The sequence below is a fragment of the Portunus trituberculatus genome, chromosome 43 (assembly GCF_017591435.1).
Source record: "Portunus trituberculatus isolate SZX2019 chromosome 43, ASM1759143v1, whole genome shotgun sequence".
In the NCBI taxonomy this organism is placed as follows: domain Eukaryota; kingdom Metazoa; phylum Arthropoda; class Malacostraca; order Decapoda; family Portunidae; genus Portunus; species Portunus trituberculatus.
The window spans coordinates 6,222,042-6,249,580 of NC_059297.1; the positions used below are offsets into that span (position 1 = coordinate 6,222,042).

General features: G+C 40.0%; 1 protein-coding gene across 1 annotated transcript in view; it reads left to right on the plus strand.

Annotated features, from left to right (window-relative positions):
- Window positions 1–20,864, plus strand: part of LOC123518122 (basement membrane-specific heparan sulfate proteoglycan core protein-like) — a 56,626-nt gene extending 35,762 nt beyond the window's left edge. Inside the window, 7 exon segments of the mRNA XM_045278753.1 lie at window positions 4,704–4,834; window positions 7,626–7,702; window positions 8,577–8,686; window positions 8,689–8,712; window positions 18,426–18,606; window positions 19,556–19,692; window positions 20,567–20,864. Coding sequence (XP_045134688.1) covers window positions 4,704–4,834; window positions 7,626–7,702; window positions 8,577–8,686; window positions 8,689–8,712; window positions 18,426–18,606; window positions 19,556–19,692; window positions 20,567–20,709 — 803 coding nt within the window. The 3' untranslated portion in view covers window positions 20,710–20,864.
- Window positions 20,865–27,539: the final 6,675 nt, after the last annotated feature.

A 27,539-nucleotide genomic window follows, 5' to 3' on the forward strand; every position in this document is an offset into this window, starting at 1 on the left:
TGGAGGGGGGTACACCCCTCCTACAGGAGGGGAGCGGGACACAAGTGGGAGGTGGTCAGGGAGGAGTTACCTAATGTCAGATTGTCCTGCCAAACCACTCTAAGGGGGCCGGACGGTGTTAATTCACCCCAAAAGCACGCTCACTGAGGCGGATCCTCCGTAGGTGAGAGAGGAAAGACAATCTGACGATCTGGCAACAGACACCTTCTGTTGCCGCTAAGGAGAGGACAGTGAAGAGGCAAATCTAAAAACACGGGGCAGTGGGAATCCTAACTTTATTTAGCTAATGCCTAAACCTGATGGGCGTACAAAAACTCCACACAGAGGTGGCTGCAGGACAGAGCGCAGGACACGTGTTATCAGCACGATGTCTAGACAAAGTGATTATATATGTATTCCTAGTATTCTGAAAAGCTTCGATCTCTCATCGCGACTATTTTCAAACATGACAGAGATGAGTTTTCGAGTATTGCTCAATTTCATTTTTCATTGATGAGACAAAATCCTCCTTGAAAGATCACATGTATACATTCTTGCAAAACCCTATTACCTACCACTATAGCTAATTGCCATAGTTATTTCAAAAGTAAACAGAAGATTATTCGGGTTTTCTCGGGGTTTCTTTTCACTTAAAGATACATAATCCTTCTTAAACTACTACTAAACGCATACGAACGTCCTTGAAAACCCTAAAAACTTTCAGCAAAGGTATTGAACGTATTTAATATGAGATGCTGAAGTGTTTGAGAATACGAATCTCGAGAGGGAGGGAGTGATGGAGGATTACAAAGAAATACAAAGGCATACAAGCAGCAACAGAGCCCTTGCTAGGCTGCTTGATTTCATAGCTCAACACTAATTAATGGCATGAGAGAAACGACGGCATAGTGGAAGGCTTCTCTCTACCCCCAACCCACGCATCAATCCAGTCGAGAAGGAGAAGCAGGAGGAAGAAGAGGAGGATGATGTGGATGAGGGCGAGGAAGTGGAGAGGAGCATGTGAGGGAGCATGGAGAAAAGAAGAGAAGAAATGGAGGTTCACCAGCTGAAGCAAACATAGCCTGGGGTACAAAGCTGGGAACGGTGAGCCTGAGATTTATGTATATGAAAAAAAAAAAACATTGAATAATTAAATGAAAATAAAACAGCGGAGTGGTAATTTCATACTAGACTTATGGGGTTGTTCGCGTTGTTCTCTATGCTCATTAGGACGTTATGAAGCTAAGGTAGAGTCAGAGAGAGAGAGAGAGAGAGAGAGAGAGAGAGAGAGAGAGAGAGAGAGAGAGAGAGAAGAGAAGAGAGACAGAAAGCGCAACAAACTAGAAAGGGCAGGTTAACGAGACAGGGAATGACGTGAAAGAAGATATGATTGTAACGGGTGTGACTGAGCAGAGCCTCGCCTTATATCTTGGTGTGTTCCCGCTAGAACAGTAGGCAAGAGCAAGAGAGAGACGAGAGGGCAGGAAAGGAATGGATATATAGCAAGGAAGCTACGAAAGATTACATTCTCTCTCTCTCTCTCTCTCTCTCTCTCTCTCTCTCTCTCTCTCTCTCTCTCTCAATCGAGGCAACACTGACGACTAGCGAGATATATATATATATATATATATATATATATATATATATATATATATATATATATATATATATATATATATATATATATATATATATATATATATATATATATATATATATATATATATATATATATATATATATATATATATATATATATATATATATAGAGAGAGAGAGAGAGAGAGAGAGATAGAGATAGAGAGAGATTTTCAACGAGAAACTTCTGTGAATCTCTCTCTCTCTCTCTCTCTCTCTCTCTCTCTCTCTCTCTCTCTCTCACCGCGTAGTGTAGTGGTTAGCAGGTTCGACTCACAATCGAGAGGGCCAGGTTCGAATCCCGGTAAGCGGCGAGGCAAATGGGCAAGTCTCTTAATGTGTGGCCCCTGTTCACCAAGCAGTAAATAGGTACGGGATGTAACTCGAGGGGTTGTGGCCTCGCTTTCCTGGTGTGTGGAGTGTGTTATGTGGTCTCAGTCCTACCCGAAGATCGGTCTATGAGCTCTGAGCTCGCTCCGTAATGGGGAAGACTGGCTGGGTAACCAGCAGACGACCGAGGTGAATCTCTCTCTCTCTCTCTCTCTCTCTCTCTCTCTCTCTCTCTCTCTCTCTCTCTCTCTCTCAGGTACGCATTGCACCTCACTGCCTTGACGAGGTCTTCATCAGGTGGCGGTGTGGCTGCCTAGCGTGGGGGGAACACAGCGCCAAAGAGAACATTGAGTGGAGGGTGCAGGAGAGAGGCCAAAGGTTATTCTTTTATTGTTGTTTTGCTCTGATTGCTTCGACTGCTGATTCATTTCTTTTCACTTTTTCTCCTATTTATTTTACTAGAGTGCTAATTCATGTCTTTTCTTTTTATTTTGTTTCATGTTTCTTTTGTTAATTTTTTGATAATATATTTTACATATTTTTTTTTATACTATTTTGTTTTTTGCTCTTCTCTCTACTGGATATTTTAAAGATTTTTTTTCCATCTATTTATATTTACTTGAATACAACTACTACGACGTTTTCTTTCTACAGTTTGTTCTTTTATTTTCTATGGTTTCAGTTTTTTTGTTACTATAAAGTGTTTCAATTGACAATTTTCTAATGCGAGTTTAAGATTGCAGTCGTTTTATTTTTTCCCTAAACTACTTGGTGAAGCAATCCTCCAACCCTTATCTTAACCCCTTCAGTACCATGACGCGTTTCCATATTTATTCTGCTCACTGTTTGGTGATTTTATACAGCTTCAGAAACTCATGTTGGGATCAAAATAGAGGAGACCGCCCATTAATCTTCTGACCTCCATAGACCCTTACTAATATCAATAAAATAGTCTAATTGTATACAAATCTTAAGGCAAAAATATGTCCCAGTATTGAAGTGGTTAAGCTAAAGTGACATGTTAACTCAAGGGATTTTAACAGGTAAATATCATTGGCCAGAGATCGTAACAAGTAAATTAAGCCACCAACTCTCAAGTGACTACAGCAGCAGTCAAAGAATCCTCGCCACTGCACGTACCATATCTCACGAAATCTGTCTCATAATCAACTTAATTCGAGCAATGACTAACTGAGGAAATTAAATCGTGGAATCCTCTTGTTCGTGACGCCGCCACCACTCTCGCTGGGCCGCCTCAGCCACTACCCAGAGCTCTGTCATTAAGATTTCCATTAGCTGAAGACGAGCCGCCGAATCGGACCGTGCGGTCGCTGCCGGTCTAGCTTCTTCTCTGTCCCGCGGGGTGAACGGATGGGATGGGAAGGTGTGTGTGTGTGTGTGTGTGTGTGTGTGTGTGTGTGTGTGTGTGTGTGTGTGTGTGTCTGTGATCTCTTATTATCATTATTATTATTATTATTATTATTATTATTATTATTATTATTATTATTATTATTATCATCATCATTATTATTAATACTATTATTATTATTATTATTATTATTATTATTATTATTATTATTATTATTATTATTATTATCATTATTATTATTATCATTATCATTATTACCTTTATTACTATTATTACTATTATCATCATTATTGCTGATGTTGTTACTACTACTACTACTACTACTACTACTACTACTACTACTACTACTACTACTACTACTACTACTACTACTACTACTACTATCGTTTAGCAGATTGTTAGTGTATAGTGTTTGCCAAAATATAATGAACTTATTCTTTGGGTCAGAAAAAAATGGTGCTCACAATTTCTGTCCTACATGGGAGGGTGTGTGTGTGGTGGCGACTGATGGTATCACCATATCCAATAGCAACAGCACCTTCCAAGAATTATTTATTTAACTTGTGTTCGTTTGAAACCTCGAGTATCCTCATCAGAACGTTAAGATGGCAATGTTTATGTCACTGCTGCCTGTTTTACTTTGTTGTCTTATTTTACTTTGTTTATGTCTTATTTTATCTTATCTTATTGTTTATGTCTTATTGTTTATGTCTTATTTTATCTTATCTTATTGTTTATGTCTTATTTTACTTTGTTTATGTCACTGCTGCCTGTTTTACTTTGTTGTCTTATTTTACTCATTAATGTTGTCTTATTTTACTCATTAATGTTTGTTTAATGGTCTCGTTTTTCGTATATTTTCTTATTTTGACATTAATTTTGCATAGGTATGGCGCCACTGAATTTATACGGGTTGCTCTGCATTTGTTAAATAAAAATGTATGTTGGACACGCTACAGAATTTTAGCCCTTTAACAGGTACGTATTCCATAATTACCTTTAACATTATTTTTAGTCGATTATTCCTTTGCATCACAATATTCTAACATCTCTGTAGCTCTGATATGAGAAAAATTGGCTCCTTGTATTCTCTTCATCTGTGTATCCACGGAAATAATTTTTACGTTTTTTAGAAATATCTGTAACCTACTGATTTCCAGACGCCGACTCTACACAATGACGTACACAATCAAAGGACCAATGACGAAAATAATGAATTGAATGAATCTAAACCCAACCTAACTTACCGTAATGTAATTCTTAGATGGAGGCGTTAATTTTATTCTAATATTATACCAGTATTTTTTCTACAGAGGTTTGGATATGACAGGCCGAGAATTGCAATGAAAGTTTTAAGGTACTAATAAATGTGTGTTAATATCCGCAGTGAACGTGAGGCAGGCGGGCGGGGAGCACCAGCCGCACTTCCTTCACCAGCAGGGCGCCGTAAATATGTCAGTCCAGCGGGGCTCCACTGCGTACCTTCACTGCCGCGTGGCCGACCTGCAGGACCAATCGGTGAGGCTCCTTGCTCTTGCTTCTTTCAATAGTTCCTCGTCCCTCAGGTCATTCAACCACTGTCCTTTCACCAGAAGTATTGCAGGAATGCCAATCTCAACATTCCAATTGCTGTAGAATCTCAGTGATTAAATCGTCCGCATTTCAGATTTTACTCATTAGAATTGTCTTTGGTTAATTAGACAAGCGTTGAACTGTAGAGTGATAGCATTTTGACTGCTGTAATTAGATTGTCTATATTCTTCTTTTTGTTTATAAGAATTGCCTTTGGTTAATGTTAATTTAAATCAGTTCAAATAAGTGTTGTAGAGTGATAATAATCCTAATCAGACTTAATGAAATCGTTTAATGTATGTATTTTGATCTGTTCATTAGAATTGGCTTGAGTTGACAAAACAAGCGTTGTAGAGTAATCAGTAGAGTCATTCCTTATCTTCTTCATTACTGGGACGCATTTTTACCTTAGGTTTTGAGTGTGATTAGACAATTTTATTTACATTAGGAAGGTTATATGGAGGTCAGAAGATTAATGACCAGAGTCTTCACTATTTCAATCCCCAACATAAGTTTCTGAAGCTGTATAAAATCACCAGATAGTAAACAGAATGAATATGAAGACGTGTCATGGTATTGAAGGGGTCAAGAAAGGAACGTGTAGTAATGTCTCATAGAGCTTCTTTATCGTGGAGTCCTCACATTGCTACATAATTTATCTTTGGAATAACAATTGTACTTGACTAATATAATATCGGGAATAGAAATATCAATGACCATTAGCAGACCATAAAAAATCCAGGCTACAAAACTTTCAAGATATAAAAGGGCGCTACATCATTTATTTTGAAGGACGACGTGTGTGTATCTTTCGTCTGACATCAACATGACAGCAGCAGTGAAGGGAGACTCGAATAACGTGCTACACTTAACTCATTCCTGTAGTCGCTTGCTTTTCCTTTTACTCTCAAGTCTTCCCATCTGGTGACAGCCTCCTTACAAACCCTGGAAGTTGATAGAGTCACGGATCAGAGGATTCATACTTGAGGGAAACAGGCAAACACAGCGAAAATGAGTGCGATGCGTTACTCGATTTCTGACTTCGGCTATAATTTAGTTAGGAAAGTGAACGCGATGAAAATTGATCACACACACACACACACACACACACACACACACACACACACACACACACACACACACACACACACACACACACACACACACACACACACACACACACACACACACACACACACACACACACACACACACACACACACACACACGTAGCCACTCTCGACATTCAAATGACATTACGAGAAAGAGTAGTTCGATTACTTTTATTCACAGCACGGGAGGTAGAGTAATCATCGATACTGAAAAAAAAACTAAATAAAAATAAGATAACTTGAGGAAGAGATAAAACTCTCCATACTTTGCCATTTAATTAAAAAAAGAAGAATAATAGTCTAATTTTCAGATATTTTCCTTGCATGAACCCTTTTTCTTTTCTTGTGACGAAAAGAAAGACGTAAGAAGGAGGAAGATAGCAAGAGGCAGCAGCGACACGACCACAAGGAGAGCTGAGGGCAGAGGGGTAAGAAAGAAAGATGGACCTCATTATGGGATAGTTTGGAATCGGAGAAGAAAAATCGAGTCACTGATGCCAGATCCTGTCTAACGACCACGATAAATCTCCAGTAAATGCCGCGACTGTCACCGAGGCCCAGCATCGAGCAGGATACGATTCTATTACAAGGCGATTACTAAAAGAGCGAAGATCAGAATAGTGGCGAGGCAATCATTTATAAGTGTTGGTGTTCTTACTTGCTCATAAAGACTTGGAAACTGTCAAAAGCAATGGATTCAAATGAGACACCAATGACGGTTTTTTGCAGATCAGAACTACTTTGAGACTCGTTTGATTGATTGAGTTCTTTTTTATATATAATTGTTGGCGTTCTTACTCCCTCATAAAAGACTCGGAAGCTGTTACGAAGTAGTGGATTCAAATGAGACACCTATGACGGTTTTTGCGGATCAGAACTACTTTGAGATTCGTTTGACTGAGTGAATTCTTCTTTATGATATATAAGTGTTGGTGTTCTTACTCCCTCATAAAGACTCGGAAGCTGTTACGATGCAATAGATTCAAATGAAACACTAATGTTTTATTTTTACAGGTAAGAACTACTTTGAGACTCGTTTGATTGCTAGAGTTTTCCTTTTCAATGTGTGTTTAGTAGTATAGCAAAGGGCACAGAAGATTAATTAAAGGAGATGAATAGGGAAAACCCGCTCAGTACCAAAATACTAAAATATTACAGAGGTGTTTTAGAACATGTTCCTCAGTGAGATTTAGAGTTTTACTTTTCTTTTTTTCTATTTATATATCTGGTTTCTTTTTTTTTCTAAGCTTTATGAACATTCTATTATTAGTATTGTCTGACTTTTGATTATTACCTTCAGTTGCACATTTTATAATCCCTGAAAGACGCACATTTTTGTGACTGATGACCCTTTGTTTTACGGATCAGAGCTAAATTTGAGACTGGCCTGAATTCTTTCTTTTGTATTATATGTGTTTAGGATTAGGAGGAAAGCAAAACCAACATAAAAAATAAATAATTATAAACGTTAATGTAATGATGACGATGGCAATGATGATGATGATTGAAAGAGAAAAAAATAAGGAAAAAAATGACGTTTGTGATTAGAATGGTGCAGGTGACGTACAATAGTGACACTCTTACTGGTGTTTACTTAGTGATTTACTTTCATATCCACTCTACAGGTGTCTTGGTACCGGAAGAGAGGCGACGAAATACAGCTGATCACATTCGACTTCCAGACATATCACAATGACGACAGGTGAGATAAATAGATAGATAGATAGATAGATAGATAGATAGATAGATAGATAGAGAGAGAGAGAGAGAGAGAGAGAGAGAGAGAGAGAGAGAGAGAGAGAGAGAGAGAGAGAGAGAGAGAGAGAGAATGATGGATTGATTCATGAACTATTTCAAAGCCAGAATGTATATAACTTGTGCAGGTGCCAATATGGTGCATTACGAACGTCATACTGGAGGAGGAGGAGGAGGAGGAGGAGGAGGAGGAGGAGGAGGAGGAGGAGGAGGAGGAGGAGGAAAAGGAGGAGGGGGAGAAAGAAAAAGAAGAAGAGGAAGAGGAGAAAAAGACCTATATAACCTGAAGCTCTGACTTAAACTGTCGAAAAGAGGATAGTCACACACACACACACACACACACACACACACACACACACACACACACACACACACACACACACACACACACACACACACACACACACACACACACACATTATCTCTCTCTCTCTCTCTCTCTCTCTCTCTCTCTCTCTCTCTCTCTCTCTCTCTCTCTCTCTCTCTCTCTCTCTCTCTCTCTCTCTCTCTCTCTCTCTCTCTCTCTCTCTCTCTCTCTCTCTCTCTCCTACCCTCGTCAGCTAAATCAATCACATTTCTATCCGTCACACACTTGCTTATTCACACAATCACTCTTGTATTCATACCTACCTTTATTTAATTCGCTCAATCTCATTCTCAATCATTAGTGACTTTCTTACCCTTTCCTCCCTTCACCTGTACTTCTCACACTCACTCAGTCACCGTCGTTACCTTCCCATTTTTTCTTCCACTCTTCCTTCCTCCTCTCTTTTACTTTTTTCACTCCTATCCTCACTCCCTCACATTCTTTCTGCCCGCAGGTTTGCCCTCAGTTACGAGCCGCCTCACAACTGGCGCCTCAGGATCCGGTACGTTCAGAAGCGCGACGAAGGCAGCTACAGGTGTCAAGTTGGCACTCACCCGCCTCTCGCCTCACTGTTCGCATGCAGGTTGTCGGTGAGTCTGCGGGAAGTGATGAGAGAAGAGTATAGGATTGCAAGTAGGAGAGAGAGAGAGAGAGAGAGAGAGAGAGAGAGAGAGAGAGAGAGAGAGAGAGAGAGAGAGAGAGAGAGAGAGAGAGAGAGAGAGAGAGAGAGAGAGAGAGAGAGAGGGTATAATAGAAATATCGCATGGCTCATTAACTAATATGACTTCTCCTTAAGTTTAATTCTTTTTTGCTTTACTTATATATTTACTTGTTCTCTTGACGCAGATATGTTGGGTTATTTATTCATCTTTCTCTTTTAGGTCTTTTGTTTTAGTCTACATGTCTTAGTTTCAGTTTTTGTTTCATTTTCCGATCTGTGCTTCACTTTTGTTCGTATATTCGTGTATTTTAAAAGGTGATTATTTCAGTCTGTGCTTTTACGCTCTTTTCTCTCAATAGATCAATGTGTACTTAAAGAAAAATTGGTGTCTATTTCTTTATCAGTTATTCTAAGGCGGAATTTTATCGCTAAAGTTTAATGTTCACTTTTTAATTTATGGACGTTAGAAAACAAAGACATGCACACCGTGAGTCATTTTGCTAAACTGCTCCATCAAAACTGCACCCTTTTCCTCTCCTTTCATTAGCAGTGCACTGTGATAGATTTTCGAGTGTGACTAATGTTCACCTAAATCAAACGAAGAAAATGTCACCTTTAATTGTCGTAAGTACCATTGTAGGTAGTAGTAGTAGCAGTAGTAGTAGTAGTAGTAGTAGTAGTAGTAGTAGTAGTAGTAGTAGTAGTAGTAGTAGTAGTAGTAGTAGTTGTTGTTGTTGTTGGTAGTAATAGTAGTAGTAATAATAGTAGCAGTAGTAGTAGTAGTAGTAGTAGTAGTAGTAGTAGTAGTAGTAGTAGTAGTAGTAGTAGTAGTAGTAGTAGTAGTAGTAGTAGTAGTAGTAGTAGTAGTAGTAGTAGTAATAGTAGTAATAGTAGTAGTAGTTGTTGTTGTTGTTGTAGTAGTAGCAGCAGCAGCAGCAGCAACAGCAGCAGCAGCATTAATAGTAATCTCCTTATATAAGCTATTTCTTTTGAGAATATAGCATTTTTAGATCTTTATTCTCTCTCTCACACACATCGGTCGCAGCCAGAGCACTTATAGAGTGAGTACACGTTCATTGATACAGACTTCCTTTGTTCCGCAGAATGAGTCCTTAATTATTTACCTTTGCTCTTTCGTTCCTCATTGATCATGGGGTCTCTATCACTTTGCTCGTTCTGCTGGTGATCTAGAATTGATGGGGAAGTATGTGCGATAAAAGAAGGAATTATAGTGGACGGAGCTGAAGGAAGTGTGGAGGAATGAGTGACAGCTGGGAAAGGAAAGGAAAGGTCGTTGTAGCATATAAAGAGTGAGTAGAATGCCTTATAGAAGAGTAAATGGTGAACTTTAGCTCCCAATCAGTACTTATCTTTTATTACATGTATTAGTAGGTATCATACAACTTTCTTTATTTCTTTTTACTGTATTATGTTGAAGTGTTATCTGAAGCAGTGATAGCCAACCAAGATGCATCTCTCTCTCTCTCTCTCTCTCTCTCTCTCTCTCTCTCTCTCTCTCTCTCTCTCTCTCTCTCAGCCAAGAAAATGACCTTATTAACTCAGAAAATAAGTATTTCTCGGACTGAAAGGCAAATAACATGCTATTAATTACTGACCGCTCGAAAAATGTGGTGCCCGAACAGCGAAACCTATCAACTACGTCAGCCAGAGAGAGAGAGAGAGAGAGAGAGAGAGAGAGAGAGAGAGAGAGAGAGAGAGAGAGAGAGAGAGAGAGAGAGAGAGAGAGAGAGAGAGAGAGAGAGAGAGAGAGAGAGAGAGAGAGAGAGAGAGAGAGAGAGAGAGAGAGATCAAACCTACAGGTAGAATATTCTGTACAAAATATGGCTGCCTTTACATTAACGGTAGTAATGATAGTAATAGTAGTAGTAGTAGTAGTAGTAGTAGTAGTAGTAGTAGTAGTAGTAGTAGTAGTAGTAGTAGTAACAGTAGTAGTAGTTTCAGTAGTAGCACCAGCAAAAATAGTTATATGCCTGAGAAGAAATTATATATATATATATATATATATATATATATATATATATATATATATATATATATATATATATATATATATATATATATATATATATATATATATATATATATATATATATATATATATATATATATATATATATATATATATATATATATATATATATATATATATATATATATATATATATATATATATATATATATATATATATATATATATATATATATATATATATATATATATATATATATATATATATATATATATATATATATATATATATATATATATATATATATATATATCTGAACGAAGAAACACTCTACGGTATAGGCGTTCCATATTTCATTACCTCTGAGGACAGAAAATCTCCAGTTTCAGCGTTGTTTTCATGAATGTAATTGTAATATATTATGGTTAAGTTATTTATAAGGTTGATTGGTTTACAAGGGTATACGAAGGGTTTACAAAAGTTATTATTATTATTATCATCATTATTATTATTATTATTATTATTATTATTATTATTATTATTATTATTATTATTATTATTATTATTATTATTATTATTATTATTATTTTATTATTATTATTATCATTATTATCATTACTATTATTACCATTATTATCATTATTATTATTATAATAATAATAATTATTATTATTATTATTATTAAAATAATTTTTATTATTATTATCATTATTATTATTATTGTTATTATTATTGTGATGATTTTCATTTTTATTATTATTATTATTATTATTATTATTATCATTATTATTATTATTATTATTATTATTATTATTATTATTATTATTATTATTATACTGTATTAAATATTATTATTATTATTATTATTATTATTGTTATTATTCTATTCTTTCCATTACACAAACCGCACATGTTGTTGTTAATTGTTGTTGATTATTATTGATGCCTGAAAAGCTTTGCTTAAAATAGGCTAGCTAGTTTGCACAATGCATATTATAATATGTACATTATATATTTTTAAAAACTAATGATGAATAAATGTTTAAACTGTTACTCTCTCTCTCTCTCTCTCTCTCTCTCTCTCTCTCTCTCTCTCTTAATCTCTTCACTTTACTTTCTTTCTTCTTTCTCTCTCTCTCTTTGTCTGTCTATCTATGTTTGTCTCTCTCTCTCTCTCTCTCTCTCTCTCTCTCTCTCTCTCTCTCTCTCTCTCTCTCTCTCTCTCTCTCTCTCTCTCTCTCTCTCTCTCTCTCTCTCTCTCTCTCTCTCTCTCTCTCTCTCTCTCTCTCTCTCTCTCTCTCTTTTTTTTTTTTTTTATTTAAACATAATTTATACAGAAGAACATGTACCCAAAGGCGCACTGTCGTGTGCTACCTATTCTAAGGGTACTACAATCTATTTCTCTACAATATTTACAAGACTTAAAAATAGATAATATACAAGATGGTCAGCATGTAAATGGAGCACTATTCTTTTCACTTCACTAGCACTATTCACGCACTGCACTACACTGAGTGTCACGTCACAAAGAGTGTCAGAGGAGTTGGCAGTGTCTGTCTCCACTTATGTGCCATCAGTTTGACACTGTGTGTGTTCATCTCCTGGACGTGAGGCACCGCGGCCGTGAACAAGTTCCACATCCTGGAGACGCGTCCTGCGAAGGTGCGTTGATGCTGACACCCGTGGGATCGCGGCACCTCTACGGCGTCACCACCATTGAGCACCGTTCTCGTGCTCCGTGCGGTGACTCTCAGAGGATGACGCAGCCCTGCCAGATGTGGCACTCTTTGCACCTGTGCCTTATGGAACACTACGATTGCCGCCACATCTCTGCGGTGTTCCAGTGAATCAAGAGGACGCTCAGGCTCTGGGTGAGGTGGTATTGCAGCATCTACTAGCCGTATGGCGCGGCGTTGGATGCTGTCCAGTCTCCTTCTGTGTGTGGCGGCACAGGACATCCAGGAGAGAGCTGCGTACTCAAGGTGGGGCCGCACCTGTGCCTTGTACAGCAGCAGTCTCCCTTCCTGTCGAGGAAACTGGCGATCCTTCTGAGAGCGGAGATCCTGTGAGAGGCTTTCTTGGCAATGGTTTTGACATGGCTGTCAAACCTCAGCCCTCGATCCACCTCCACTCCAAGTATCTTGACGTCATCTTGGAGTGGGAGAGCAGCAGCGCCAAAGACAACTTTCCTGCCATTGCTGCCATGGCGGCTGGGGACCGAGAGACAACCATTGCCTGTGTCTTCTCCGGCGCGAATGTCACTTGCCAGCGAGCACCCCACTCCTCTATCACTCGTAGCTGCTGATTGATGGCCTCAGCAGCCCGCCCACTGTCCTGGCGTGGATAGGTATAGGAGAGGGTGCAGTCATCAGCATAGGCCATGACTCCTGGCAGTAGCTGGAGAAGATCATCCACGTAGATATTCCACAGGAGTGGGCCAAGAATTGAACCCTGTGGCACTGATGCCTCCACAGGCAGGGACTCAGATGTTTGCCCGTTGACAACCACCTTGAGGCTTCTGTCCTGCAGGTAATTTCCCAGGAGTCGTAGCAAGCCACCCTGGATGCCTTTAGCACGAAGCTTTTCTAGTAATCCGTTGTGCCATACTTTATCAAAAGCTCCAGCTATGTCCAAAGCAACCACTATAGTGTCCTTGCCGTCGTCGAGGGCGTCCTGCCACTGCCTGGTGAGAAGCATCATTAGGTCGGAGGTTGACCTTCCAGGTCTGAACCCAAACTGTTGGTCTGAGAGGAGGGCATTGTCCTTGAGATGGCTACACACCACCTCTGCCACGACCCTCTCAAACACTTTACCCACCACTGACAACAGGGATATGGGTCTGTAGTTTTTTGGGTCCGTCCTGGAGCTTTTTGTGTACAGGAACTACTCGAGCCTCCTTCCACACTGAAGGCCAGACGTTTTCCCGTACACAAGTTGTGAAGACTTGGGTGAGAGGGGCAGCCAGTTCCTGGGAGCATCGCTTCAGCAGGTGCGGGCTGATGTCATCAGGGCCGGTAGCTTTCTGTGTGTCCAGCCCCGCAATAATCGCTTCACCTGCTGATGCGTCACCTCCACCATGGTGACAGTCTTCTCACATTGCTGGACCAGCTGAGGCGGTGGCTGCTGTGGATTCCCACCTTCATTTTTCCAGCAAACAAGGAAGCCAGCAACTGTGCCCTCTCCTTACTGCTGGTGGCGACAGTACCGTCCTGCTTGCTGAGGGAGGGATGGATTCTTGGTGGCCAGTTCCTGTTTGTCCTTAACAAGGGACCACCAAGTTTTGTTTCCTACGCCAGTGCCACACAGTTTCCGGCGCAGGCTTTCCTCCCACTTTTTTTAAGGCCCACTTGCTGGTTACCACCATCCTCCTGCATGCAGCCCTATGCAGGTCCTTGTTGCGCCGAGTCGGGTTCCTCTTGTAGCGGAGCCAGGCAGCATACTTTGCCTCAGCAGCAACACGGCAACGGTAGCCAAACCATGGCTGATCCGTCGGTCTGGTGGTGTATTCCCTGTGTGGGACGTGGCGTCTCTGGAGGGCGAGAAGGTGAGAGGTGAGTGCAAGTGCTTCACTCTCTGCTCCTCCCTGTAGCAGAGTGGCCCATGGGGTGTGGGTCAGGTCGCGGCGCAGGGAAGCCCAGTCTGCTTTGTTCCACAGCCAGATGGTGCGGGTGGTGGCCTCGTCCTGAGCCACGCCCACTTCCAGCTGTGTCAGTACAGCGTGATGATCAGAGCTGCCCACGAGCCCCAGCTGATGACACTGAAGCTTGTCCTCCTGGTAGTCTGAGATGACAGGGTCTAATGTCCCTCCTCGTTCATGTGTGGGGAAGGTGACATGATCTGTCAGACCCTGCACCTCCAGGAGATTCTCGTAGGCGTCTCTTTCCAGGTGGTGATTGAGATCCCCCACAATCAGCACGTGGCTGCAGCTGTGTGCCATCATCAGGTTGTCTAAAGTCTCAGTCAGGTACAGGAGTGAGTCAGGCCCTTGTCGCGGGGGGGCGATACAGGGCACACAGTAGGAGGGCTGAGCGGTCTGCCAGCGTTACTCGGAAGTACATCATCTCCATCAGTGGAGGCGTGTCTATGTCGAGTAGCTGGGCCTGCATTCCTTCCTTGAAGCAGACAGCCACTCCACCTCCTGTTCGCTCCTGTCGGTCCCTCCTCACCCAGTGGGTGAAGCCCTGCATCCTGCCATACGTGGGCTCCACCTCACTGTTCAGCCATGTCTCTGTCACCACAACAACGTCTGCATTGTGTCGTTGCACACAGTTGTGGTATAAGTCTGCAAGGTTAGTCCGGAGACCACGGACGTTGCTAGAGACGACCTTTAGTTGGCGGCGGGGCAAGCTGGCTGTACCATGGTGAGGGATGGTAGTGAGCGAGGCCTGCTAGTCCGAGGTGGTGGTTAGGGTCCGCGGCCGACTGCTGGTACTGGTGAAGAGGAGTGGTCCACTGCCGCCCCTGGCTCTGATTCCAGATACCAGGCTGAGGAAGGAGTGGGCGAGGTTGTGGTAAGGACTGAAATGAAGTGAGGTGGTGGGCGGGCTGAGGCGCTGCAGGTGGGAAGGGTGTGGCTGTGTGTCTTTCCACCGTAAGGAGCCGCTGTAGGAGACGCTCCTGACGTAAATCGTCAGTTCTGGCGTGGCAAGTAGCAGAAGTGTGTCCTTTCCGTGAGCAGTACTCACACACTTTTGCCTTGGCTCGCTTTTGTGTCTGCTTGGTGGCCTGGTGAGTCCTCAGTCCTTCGCTGGACACCTTCCTCGCGTCCTGCTGCACTTCCCTCTTAGTTTTCTTTTTTCTCCAATCTCCTGAAGTGGTCTGAGGAGAGGTTCGTGGGCGAACAGAGGCACCGCGATCTACTCCGTTCGGTGTATTTATGGAGGAAGAGTCCCTGCTGCTCTGTGTGGCGCCACACACTCTCTCTCTCTCTCTCTCTCTCTCTCTCTCTCTCTCTCTCTCTCTCTCTCTCTCTCTCTCTCTCTCTCTCTCTCTCTCTCTCTCTCTCTCTCTCTCTCTCTCTCTCTCTCTCTCTCTCTCTCTCTCTCTCTCTCTCTCTCTCTCTCTCTCTCTCTCTCTCTCTCTCTCTCTCTCTCTCTCTCTCTCTCTCTCTCTCTCTCTCTCTCAGAATACCTGTGAATAATGGAGTGCATGAAGGGTATACAAGCACTCTACGACTGCGTGGTACGAAAAAGAAATGTTTAAAAAGAAATCTTGTTTAATGGAAAAAATGTATTTGAAATGAGATTAAAGTATTACAAATTTATATGTACCACGCTCTGGCAATATAGAACCTCACCGTTTTATCGATTTAATATAGAGTTACTGTATTGTTATACTTGAATTGAATACATCACATACTTTTTTTTATTTAAGGTTTTTCAGTCATGAGCATAAGAAAAAATAAACGTTAAAGATTTGTGTTGTTTTACTGATTAATTTTCGAGCTCATAACGATGCATAGATTTCTCAAAAGCTTCCGGAAAGGTGAATGGATTTAGAATCTTTTGAAAGTTACTCATTTAAACTCTCGAATTCTGTTCTTGAAGTCCGATTTGTCTTGCCTTGTCAACCTAAAATAGGACTTTTTAGCATATATGCGCGAGCGAGCGCTTGTGTGTGTGTGTGTGTGTGTGTGTGTGTGTGTGTGTGTGTGTGTGTGTGTGTGTGTGTGTGTGTGTAATTCACCTCGGTCGTCTGCTGGTCACCCAGCCAGTCTTCCCCATTACGGAGCGAGCTCAGAGCTCATAGACCGATCTTCGGGTAGGATTGAGACCACATCAACACACTCCACACACCGGGAAAGCGAGGCCACAACCCCTCGAGTTACATCCCGTACCCATTTACTGCTAGGTGAACAGGGGCCATACATTAAGAGGCTTGCCGATTTGCTTCGCCGCTTACCGGGACTCGAACCCGGGCCTCTCGATTGTAAGTCGAGCGTGCTAACCACTACACTACGCGGTGTGTGTGTGTGTGTGTGTGTGTGTGTGTGTGTGTGTGTGTGTGTGTGTGTGTGTGTGTGTCGGGTGATAGACCTTACAATAGCGGTGGTGTTGATGGAAATGGAATAACATAGCGAAGCCAAAGATCCTAGAATTTTCTAAGCATTTTAAAACACTTCCAGCCACACTGACTGTTCTCAAAGAGGCTTTAATTGAAGTTACAATGTATTTTAATTCTTTTCTAGGATTCTAATGACAGATCAAAAAAATATGTACAATATGAAAAGAAGAAACACTCTCTATCATCCTGAAACTCTTCTGGCTTCACCTCGAATTCTCTTAAAAAAGGCTCTAGTTGAAATGACACGGAATTTGAGGGATATTCTTATTGCTCTAGTTATGTGATATATCATAAAGATCTCTGTAAACAATTAAAAATGAAGAAACACTACCAACTAATCATTTCTGCAACATTTGAAAATGGTAGTGGTGAAACAAGAAAGCGTTTCAGAATAAATGTGAAGTGTAGCATCGGGTGAGAAGTGGCCGGCGGAGTGGCTGGAGACACCACCCCTACCGCCGCCGTACCGCCCCGCTGACCACCACTATCGTTCTGTTGGCCACCATTCCTTGCGGCGAGGCGTGATATATTTCCGGCCTTTTGTGTCTCGAGGCTATTGACCGATAAGTTTATACGGCACCCCAAAGGCAGCCCCTTGAGAGCACGCCGCTACTCCCTTCCTTACGAAGAATCAATGAACTTTTAGTTGGGGACATACCATTCGCCTCTTCAAGGATAGTATTCCAAATCATTTCACCGCTTTATCTCATTTTTTTGTGATAGGAGTCTAGTTGAATTTATTTGGGTTTTAAAGATATTTTTTCACTGGGTTTAGTGATTTACAGCAGATTCATGTGACAGTCATTTGGGAGTTTTCAAGAGTGTTTTTTTTTCGTGATTCAATTAATAATTTAACAAGACTTTCACATCAGCATTGGAGAAAAGCACCGCCATGAGAACCCAGGCTTCTCTGTAGGCTTTAAAAATAATCCTTAACAAAGTTCCTAAAAATACGGATTTAGTTTTATGAAACGTCATTAACCATTAGAGTTATGCAGGCGGCCTTTTGTTCTCGTATAGTGATTGGTAATGTTCAAGCTGTGTTGGCAGGGGGATTGTGTTCAGCCTTTTAGTGGTTTTTGTATTTCTTTACGATTTAGCTTAGCCATCCACGCGACTCTTAACCATTGCAGGAGGCCTTTATCTAGCAGTGGAATCATATAGAGTAATGAAGATAGTGTCAAACTACGTCTTTGTAATAGTGTCATGGTTCTCACTTATGCGTATCCTAAAATAGAGGCACAAGCATCAAGCAATCTCCTGTTAAGCTGTTGTGTACCCTGTATTTGCCTTTAAGTCACACTGCGGATCCTTTAATTAATTTCCTTTATTCTTTACTCTATTTGATCCTTCCAAACAGGCACTATACATCATTTCTCGTTCCAGATAAGTCGCTTCACCTCATTGTTATCTTTTCATGTCTATTATGTAGCTGATTTGTTACATTGGATGATTTATGTTCCTCCTATTTGGTGAATGACGCAGAGCTCTCATCGTCAGCGTGAAGTAATTTTGTCTCTATTGGTAAAAGAAAATCTGAGGATCGTAAGTGGAATCAGAAGCACTGAGGAGTCTTGGGTTTCCACAGAGGCAGCCGTTCACATCCTGGACGAGCGCGGCGTGATGTTGCGAGAGAAATTTTACCGTGTGGGCTCCACTATCGAGTTGCAGTGCCGCGTGGCTGATATGCCCACCGCCACCTCCCTGCACTTGGCCTGGTACCGCAACTACCACCGTCTCAACTACGACGACGTGAGGGGCGGTGTGAGGTGAGTACATACTAGCGCAGTGGTAAAGTCTCATCCTCAACCAACAGCCTTCACCGCCACTCCCAGCTCAAGAGTAGTTATAACCAGAAGTGAAGTAACCTAGAGCACTCCTACTGTGTTCAGCATTTTCCTTCAATATTAAGTGCTCTGATCTGCTGACGGTCTCCTTACAAAATCTAACGATTGACAAATTCCTAAGATCATTGGACTTATGATAATCTCGTTCTTGAGTGTGGCTAATATGTCGCCTAGTATTGTTTTCGTTATTCATCTGTTGAGCAGCGCTTTCGTACGTTGTAATGTAAAAACATATGCCCAGTTCCTCTTATTTCTGTTAGTACTAATTTACTCACCTTAACTGAACCTAGAGACGTAAGTCATCTCTACAGTTGTTGCCTCGCTTATTACGAGGATACTAACTCTCTCATTCCTACGCCTCCCACGCCTTTCTATCTTATACCGCCACCATTTGTGCCCCGTAGCCTTAGGAAATTTATCTTTCAAGAAGTTATGACGTCTTAGACTAATGAAACTGAAAACTCGTGTAAGAAAAAAAAAACTAATGACACAACAGGTAAAGACAGCTTTTCTCTACCCAGGTCATAATGAACGTTTTGGCTTCATTGGCAGAGTTGTGTACCTGGAAGGACCTGTCGTGGATTCAATTTTTCTTTGTTGCTTTAGTACAGTATTATGAGACAACCTTTTTTTTGATGAGTTTTCAGGCGAATATAGACATGATACTTGAATAAGGTAATTTGTAGTCTTTGAGTGCATGTTTGACAGGTCTTGGTGGCGCAATGTAAAAGTATTTCATGATGCTTTGTTCTTTCATTCTTTACATTAGCTAACCTTACCCTATATCACATTACACTGTTAGCTTGTCTATTTTTTATCGCTAAGACCTATGAAATTTCTGTGTGTGGTGGCTCAGACATTCCTTTGGCAGCGTGAAGACAGAATTGCGAGGGTCCCTGGCTCGCTCGTGGCTTCGGGTAGGCAACGCGATCCGCCAAGACTCGGGCTCCTATTCGTGCAACGTGACCGGTTTGGCCGCAGCCTCCGTCACTGTCCACGTGGTGCCAGGTGCGTTCCTTCTGCTCGTGTATCGGTACTGTATTTCAAAATTCTTCTGGATCTCATTAGGACTATTTTCAAGGGTCACACTAATGATTAGTAATGTTTGTATATTCATCTAGTTCGTTAGTTAGTTATGGAATGAGTGAGTGAGTGAGTGAGTGAGTGTGAGTGAGTGAGTAAGTTAGTGTATGAGTGAGTAAGTGAGTGAGTGAATGAATGAGTGAGTGTGAGTGAGTGAGTGAGTGAGTGAGTGAGTGAGTGTGAGTGAGTGAGTTAGTGTATGAGTGAGTAAGTGAGAGAATGAGTGAGTGAGTGAGTGAGTGAGTGAGTTAGGTTGCCATTTCCTTACTGATGGTGCAGAGTCCTTGCTAAACTGCTACAAGAATAATGAAGACATCATTGTAATTTTCATCTATAACTATTAAAAGAACTCGGTGTCAGATGGCGAAACATTTGAGAATTCTGCTGACAATGGTTCGTTTATTGACGACCCCTCGACCTTCAGTGTCCATTATCGCCTGAGTGGTGCCGACAGCATGAGACTTGTTAATTTATTCACGCAGTCTTGAACTACGTATTCTAGTGAGCCAAAATATTACTACAGGAACAAAACGGTCTGAACTGCTGTATTATTTTGTTGTCAGTGATGTCTTTCCAAGTTATGTGTTGAACTTGCACTTGGTTACACTTACCAAGCTTGAGGAGAGATCGCAGCAGTCAAGATGATGATCATTGTGCTGAGAAATTATTTTTTTTTCCTTAACTCTGTATTCTCTCATCAAAAATTTCAAAGGCTGCAGAGATTACATAATTAGTTGAGTTTTCATGGATTCCTATTGATGATACACAGGCCTGAAAGACTATTTTTTTCCCTTTACAGACGAGTATCCTGCTGCCATCCAGCGCGGAGTGAGGTCGGTGGATCAGTGGCGAAACTTGCCCCTGCTGCTGGTTTCCCTGGCCTTCACCCTCATCCACACCCTACCGCACACCCTCTTCTACTACATTCTCGCCCACAGATAACACTAACATGCACCGCTGATCATTCTAGTTACGACTGACGACACAAGTCCTTGCTACGCACTCATACAAGATTTAGTACAATGGTAGAATGTCTGTTAACGGCGTAGATAGCTGGTCTTCTTGTTTATTAGTGAAATAAAGCTGATGTCATCAAGTGGAGATGTGTTGTGTTTGCTTCCTGGTGTATCAGGAATGTTATCCTGTTAGTTCTCAATTTTATCTTATTGAAATTTTTTTTCGGAGATTTTCTTTATTGCATGACATTATGTGTCTGCAGCTGAGTCAATGTTCAAACAAACAGCGGCAGGTGGAGGTGCTTTATTTCACAAGTGTTTGCTGCAGAAGCCGGTCGCAGGCTCACCTTGTTGCAGTGCTTCCCCATTGATACCTTTGATTCGAATCTTAGAGTATAATCTTATAAACCCTCTGAACCTTCTCTTCATAGATGTAACCAGTAACCCTCACTGCCGCTAATGCAAGATGTTTCATAAGTCATGATCAAACAGTCGGTCATCTAAATAGCCATAATGATGAATGCCATCACTATGCATTAGTCACTAGTACAACTACATAATGCACAATACAATGATTTTTTGGGAGAGCAGTGATAGGAAGGTGCCAGCCGGGAGGTGGCGCCGGCGATTATCTGACTGCTTAGTATTCCTGACAGATGGTCACTCGCCTGATACGGGTGGCACCTAACACCCACAGCAGCCAGCCTCCCTCGTCCGCCCTGATAACGACGAGGGCAGTGGCCTGAGGAGACTTTTCTCGGGGTCAGGGAGCGTACGTGGCAGTAATATTGTTAATGAGACCACGTGAAAATGGTAACATTATCACTGATTGCTCTCAATAGCAATTTTCTTTAACACTGAATGAATTCACTTTATATACAAAAGGCCTTACCAGTACCATAAATACAAAAGGCCTTATCAATACCAAAGGAGACAGTAATACGTAGGACAACTTTATTACCACATCAACCAGTGACAGTGTATGATACCTACAAATGCTATCGCTCCATGACGAGCACTGGGGTTAGTCAGTCCCCAAGGCACACAATTAACAGTAATTTTTATCTGACTCCCACGTGTGTGTAAAGAGCAAGAAGGAAGGACGGATCTTGTTGACTAGTGAGGCCTTATATACTTATTTTTTCTAACAGTTGTACTGACAGATGAACAATATTTTTAAATTAGTTATATAAAAAAAAAACAGTAAAAACACAGCACTTGATAAGCTAATTCATAATTTCTATGAACTTTAAAGAAATAGTGTGGTGAGAGCAGCAGTTTTTTTTTTTTTTCAGAATACAGTCTTCGATTATAAACGCCTCCATTACTCGTCTAGCGATCCATCAGACTACAGATTTATCATTTCCACCAATTTTCCTACGTGCATTTCATTTACCATATTTTTCCTATGACGTAAAAGGAAGACTGTCACGTGCCTCTAATGATGAAGAAGCCGCCAGGTGTCCCAGATTACAAGCTCGCTCCGGTATTCATGAAAGGCGGTGGCGGTTCGAATTCTTCTCGGGCAGGGCCAGGTAGCTATGGCGTTGAGGAGATGGTGAAATGGTTGATCGTGCTAATGGTGCGAGACGGACTGCATCGATGGGTCACCGGAAGGACCATCTGCATGCTTGGCTCTGCCCTACTCCTTCTGTGTGTGTGTGTGTGTGTGTGTGTGTGTGTGTGTGTGTGTGTGTGTGTGTGTGTGTGTGTGTGTGTGTGTGTGTGTGTGTGTGTGTGTGAGTAAAGTAAAGTAAAGTAAAGTTTATTGCCATTTCATTAAAATTTAGTAGATTAGATAAATTTAATATCCACTGGCATGGTCTGTCGAGTCGAGAGTCTCTGACTGACGTAATTACTTTTAACTACGTAGTGAACCTGCTGGAAGACTTCACCTGGCAATACATATGAACAAAAGTTTAAGAATTAATCCATCCCACATACATAGTGTATAAAACGATACCCATGCAAATATGCCCCATTACACATATATACCTATACAAGTGCACATACTTGTGTGGACATACACATAAACATACGTACACATATACTTGCACATACAACAATAACTCAATCATACACTTACTCACATTTACAAACTTAGACAAATTTCTTATCCTGACATGCATACTTAACACACAGCCTCACTCACTAACACACACACACACACACACACACACACACACACACACACACACACACACACACACACACACACACACACACACACACACACACACACACACACACACACACACACACACACACACACACACACACAAATGAAACTAGGCTAAGAACGGAAAATGAAGAATTAAAAGTGAAAGTAGCTAACTACAAGAAATTGATGGAAGAAGGACTCGGTAACGCCGAGAAAGAAAAAGAGAAGCTGAAAGATCTAGTTAACAAAGAAGAAGAAAGAGTACAAGACGTGATTAAAAAAGAAGTACAAGCATGGAGAATCCAAGATAAGAAAGACAAGGAATCATTTCAGGAAGTATTTCAAGAACAGTTAAAAGAAAGAGATGAAAATATGACAAACAAAATGATAGGAGTCCTCAAGAAAAAAGAAAATTTAGTAAGAGAAATTGCGGAAAAAAAGAGTGTAATTATTTTTGGACTGAAAGAAAAAAATGTTAAATATAGACCAAGAAGGGAAAAGAACGAAATGAAATCAGTAAAAGACCTACTAAAACATCTAAATGACGAAGATAGACAGAACTTAGAAGAGGAAGTAGAAGAAATCCATAGAATGGGACCATATCAAGAAGGAACAGTGAGACCAATTAAGATATTACTAAAATCACAAGCAGCAGCAGAAGAAATACTATAAAGAAAAACAAAACTCAGAGAAACAGAAGGTTGCAAAGATATATATATATATATATATATATATATATATATATATATATATATATATATATATATATATATATATATATATATATATATATATATATATATATATATATATATATATATATATATATATATATATATATATATATATATATATATATATATATATATATATATATATATATATATATATATATATATATATATATATATATATATATATATATATATATATATATATATATATATATATATATATATATATATATATATATATATAAAGAAAAATAGAAACGAGGAGGAAAGGAAGAGACACAATGAACTGGTGGCAGAAGCAAGAGAAAAAATAATGAAAGGTCAGAGGAGGAGAAGAAGGCATTTTTGGAGAATTATAGGAGACAGGATAAGGAAATGGTATATAAAAGAGAAAGAAGAGAAAAAAATGGAGCAAGTTTAACTAAAAATGATAAGAACAAGAGATTAAAATGATGTATACAAACATAGATGGATTTTATCTAGTAAATTAGAATTAAGAGATTACATAAAGAAAGAAGAACCAGATATTGTATGCCTGGTGGAAACAAAGTTAAATGAGGCAATAAAAATAGACATAGATAAAAGGTATAATATATGGAGGAGAGACAGAGTGGGTAAAGGAGGAGGAGGAGTCATGATGATGTTAAGGAAGGAGATAGTGGTAAATCAAGTGGAGTTTGGGGAAGGAAAATCAGAAATACTGTATGTTAAGATACATATTAATAAAAAGGAGTTAACAATCATTGGAACATATGTGCCACCAAAACAAACTCATGGACTAACCAAGAATATAAAGACATGATAAATGACACAATAAGGAGTCTTACAAGAATCATTAAAGAAAGGAGAAAAGTGATATTGGTAGGAGATTTCAACTGTAAGGAGGTGGACTGGGAAAATTATGAAAGTGGTATGGGGGAAGATGCCTGGGGAGATAGATTCCTGAACCTAATGATAGATAATTTGATGGTCCAAAGAGTAAAGGAAAACACAAGATTCAGAGGAAACGATGAGCCGGCGAGATTGGACCTAGTTTTTACAAGGGATATACAAATTAACGATGATATAAGATACAAGTGCCCATTGGGAAAGAGTGACCATGTAATATTAGAAATGGATATAGAAGAAGGAAAGGAAGATAGAGATGAATCATACAAAGGAGACCGATTAAATTACAGAAAGGCTGATATTGAGAATCTCAAGAACTATTTTAAAAACGTAAACTGGGAGGAGATGGAAAACTCATTAACGGTTCAAGAGAAATATAACTTATTTTTGGAAATATACAAAACAGGAGTCAGGGAATATGTCCCGAAATATAGACCTAAAGAAGAAGGAAAGAAAGATTGGTTTAATGCTAGGGCAAAGGAGAAACGAGATGGAGCATGGAAAAGGTGGAGAAGAAACAGAAATCCAGAAAATAAGGAAAACTTCAAAACAGCAAGAAATGAATATGCTAAGGTGAGAAAGGAAGAAGAAAGGAACTATGAAAAGGACATTGTCGAAAAATGTAAGGAACAACCAAAATTGTTCTACAGATTCATGAATGGAAAAATAAGACAAAAAGAAACAATAGAAAGGTTAAAAGGAGAGAACGGAATGGTGGAAGACCCAAAAAGTATGGCAGAACTGTTAAATAGCAAATTTCAGAAGGTCTTCACTAAGGAATCCAAATTTGAAAGACCACAGGGTAATAGAGAGACTGTCCATATGAAAGAGATTAAAGTAACCAAGCTTGAAATAAAAAAAAAAAAAGTTGATGACGGAATTAGATGAGGAGAAGGCCGATAAAAAGAAACACATAAGGAAATTGGAGAGACTACAAAAAATGGCTACAAGAATGGTTCCAGAGTTTAAAGAGATGACATATGAGGAGAGACTAAAAGGAATGGATCTATCAACCCTGGAACAGAGAAGAGAGAGAGGGGATCTGATACAAGTTTAAAAATTGATTAACGGAATGGATCAAGTGGATAATGAGAAACTAATCATGAGAGAAGAATATGACATTAGAAGCACAAGATCGCATATTAAGAAACTGAGGAAGGGAAGATGTCTGAGAGATGTTAGAAAATCTAGTTTCCCGCAAAGATGTGTTGCCACTTGGAACAGTTTGAGGGAGGAAGTGGTGTCAGCAAAGAGTGTACATATTTTTAAAGAAAAATTGGATAAACGTAGATATGGAGACGGGGCCACACGAGCATAAAGCCCAAGCCCTGTAAAACTACAACTAGGTAAATACACACACACACACATGCAGCAACACTGGCAGACACGAAAGAATCGCTTAATATCAATCTATGGACCATACATGAGTAATTAATTTGATAAGCAATACAGTGGTAAACTGGTATAATGAGTTCTTAGATTGAATGACATGATCTTTTTTTTTTTTTTTTTTTTTACTTTTAAACTGAAAATAGCTAAAACTAACTTTTTTTTTCTTTTTCATGGTAGCAGAAAAGGAATTACACAGTTACGTACCAAAGTAAAGTATCGGTAGTGTGTTAAGCTTTTAGGTAACAGTACCTACTAGTGTGCGGAAGTTATGGCCGATTAGGGTTTCCTACCTCTTTTAGTGCCATACAGTTAGGGTGACCAGACGTCTCCGGTTTCCGGGGACAGTCCCCGATTTCAGTGACCTGTCCCCGGCTACTGCTGTCCCCGGAAATGTCTCCGGTTTTCTGTAACTGAAAGATCACTTGATGCGTTAAAAACTATTCCTTTTGGTTATGATAATTATATCCTTTTATCATTATTCTTTTAGAATGTCAAGAATAAGGAGAAGGCCTTAGTTTCCGTGAAGACGGTGAAGTGTATGGCGGACACATTTTAACAGCTAATGGGTGTTCATGATCTCATATATTTCATCAGGTAGAGATTTTTTTTTCTTTGCAACTTGGGTAAAAAAAGGCGAGAGAAACTTTTGATTGCTGGTTTAGAAATGGTACGGATAGTGTCCCCGTTTTAGTTTTTCCAGTGCAAAAAACGCTACATGTTTTTACCTCCCTGAACTGAAAATGTCCCCGGAACTTGTCTCAGAAATCTGGTCACCCTACATACAGTGAATCTACATACTTGAATATTGCCTGGAAATTGCCTTAAGAATTGCCTGGAACATTTTTGATGAATTTGAAAATAGAGAAAAGGACAAAACTTTTATGAATATCAAAGAAATTTAATAATTCATGTTCGGAATTTACTGCAGATGTTAAGTAAATTTGTCCATATAAAAGATGATTCGCTAAAATTTCTATATCGAATCAGTGTCTTGAGAGAGAGAGAGAGAGAGAGAGAGAGAGAGAGAGAGAGAGAGAGAGAGAGAGAGAGAGAGAGAGAGAGAGAGAGAGAGAGAGAGAGAGAGAGAGAGAGAGAGAGAGAGAGAGAGGAATTATACATTAGTATATGGTGCTAATATAATGCATTCCTCGTTTTCTTTTCTATCCTCCCACACAGAAAACACTCACCCCCCACCTCTCCCTCTAAACTTCTCGCTGACGTCATCTCTGCGCATGGGGTTGGAGGGATTGAATACCTGGCGTAGCCTACTTATACCATGGGTGTTGATAGTGGCTTGGGAGTGTTTTTCAGTGTTCTAATGATATAATTTGGATAGATGATCAATAAGTATTACTTGACGCATGATCCTCAATTAAGTACAGTAATATACACCATTAATCATGAAGGAACAATATTTAAAACTCGTGTTATTTTATCTCCCGTACAGCCTTTCAAAAGCAGTGGGAATAAAGGGCATAGAATATATAGAAATATGAATTACAAGAATCATGAGAAGACTCTTGAGAACTCCTGTCACTTTCACTAGAGCATATAAAAAGAATAAAAGATGTAATGTTGACCGAGGTGAGGCGCCGAAACGTTTGAGAATAAGGTCCTTTAGAAAGGTATACATGTTCCAAT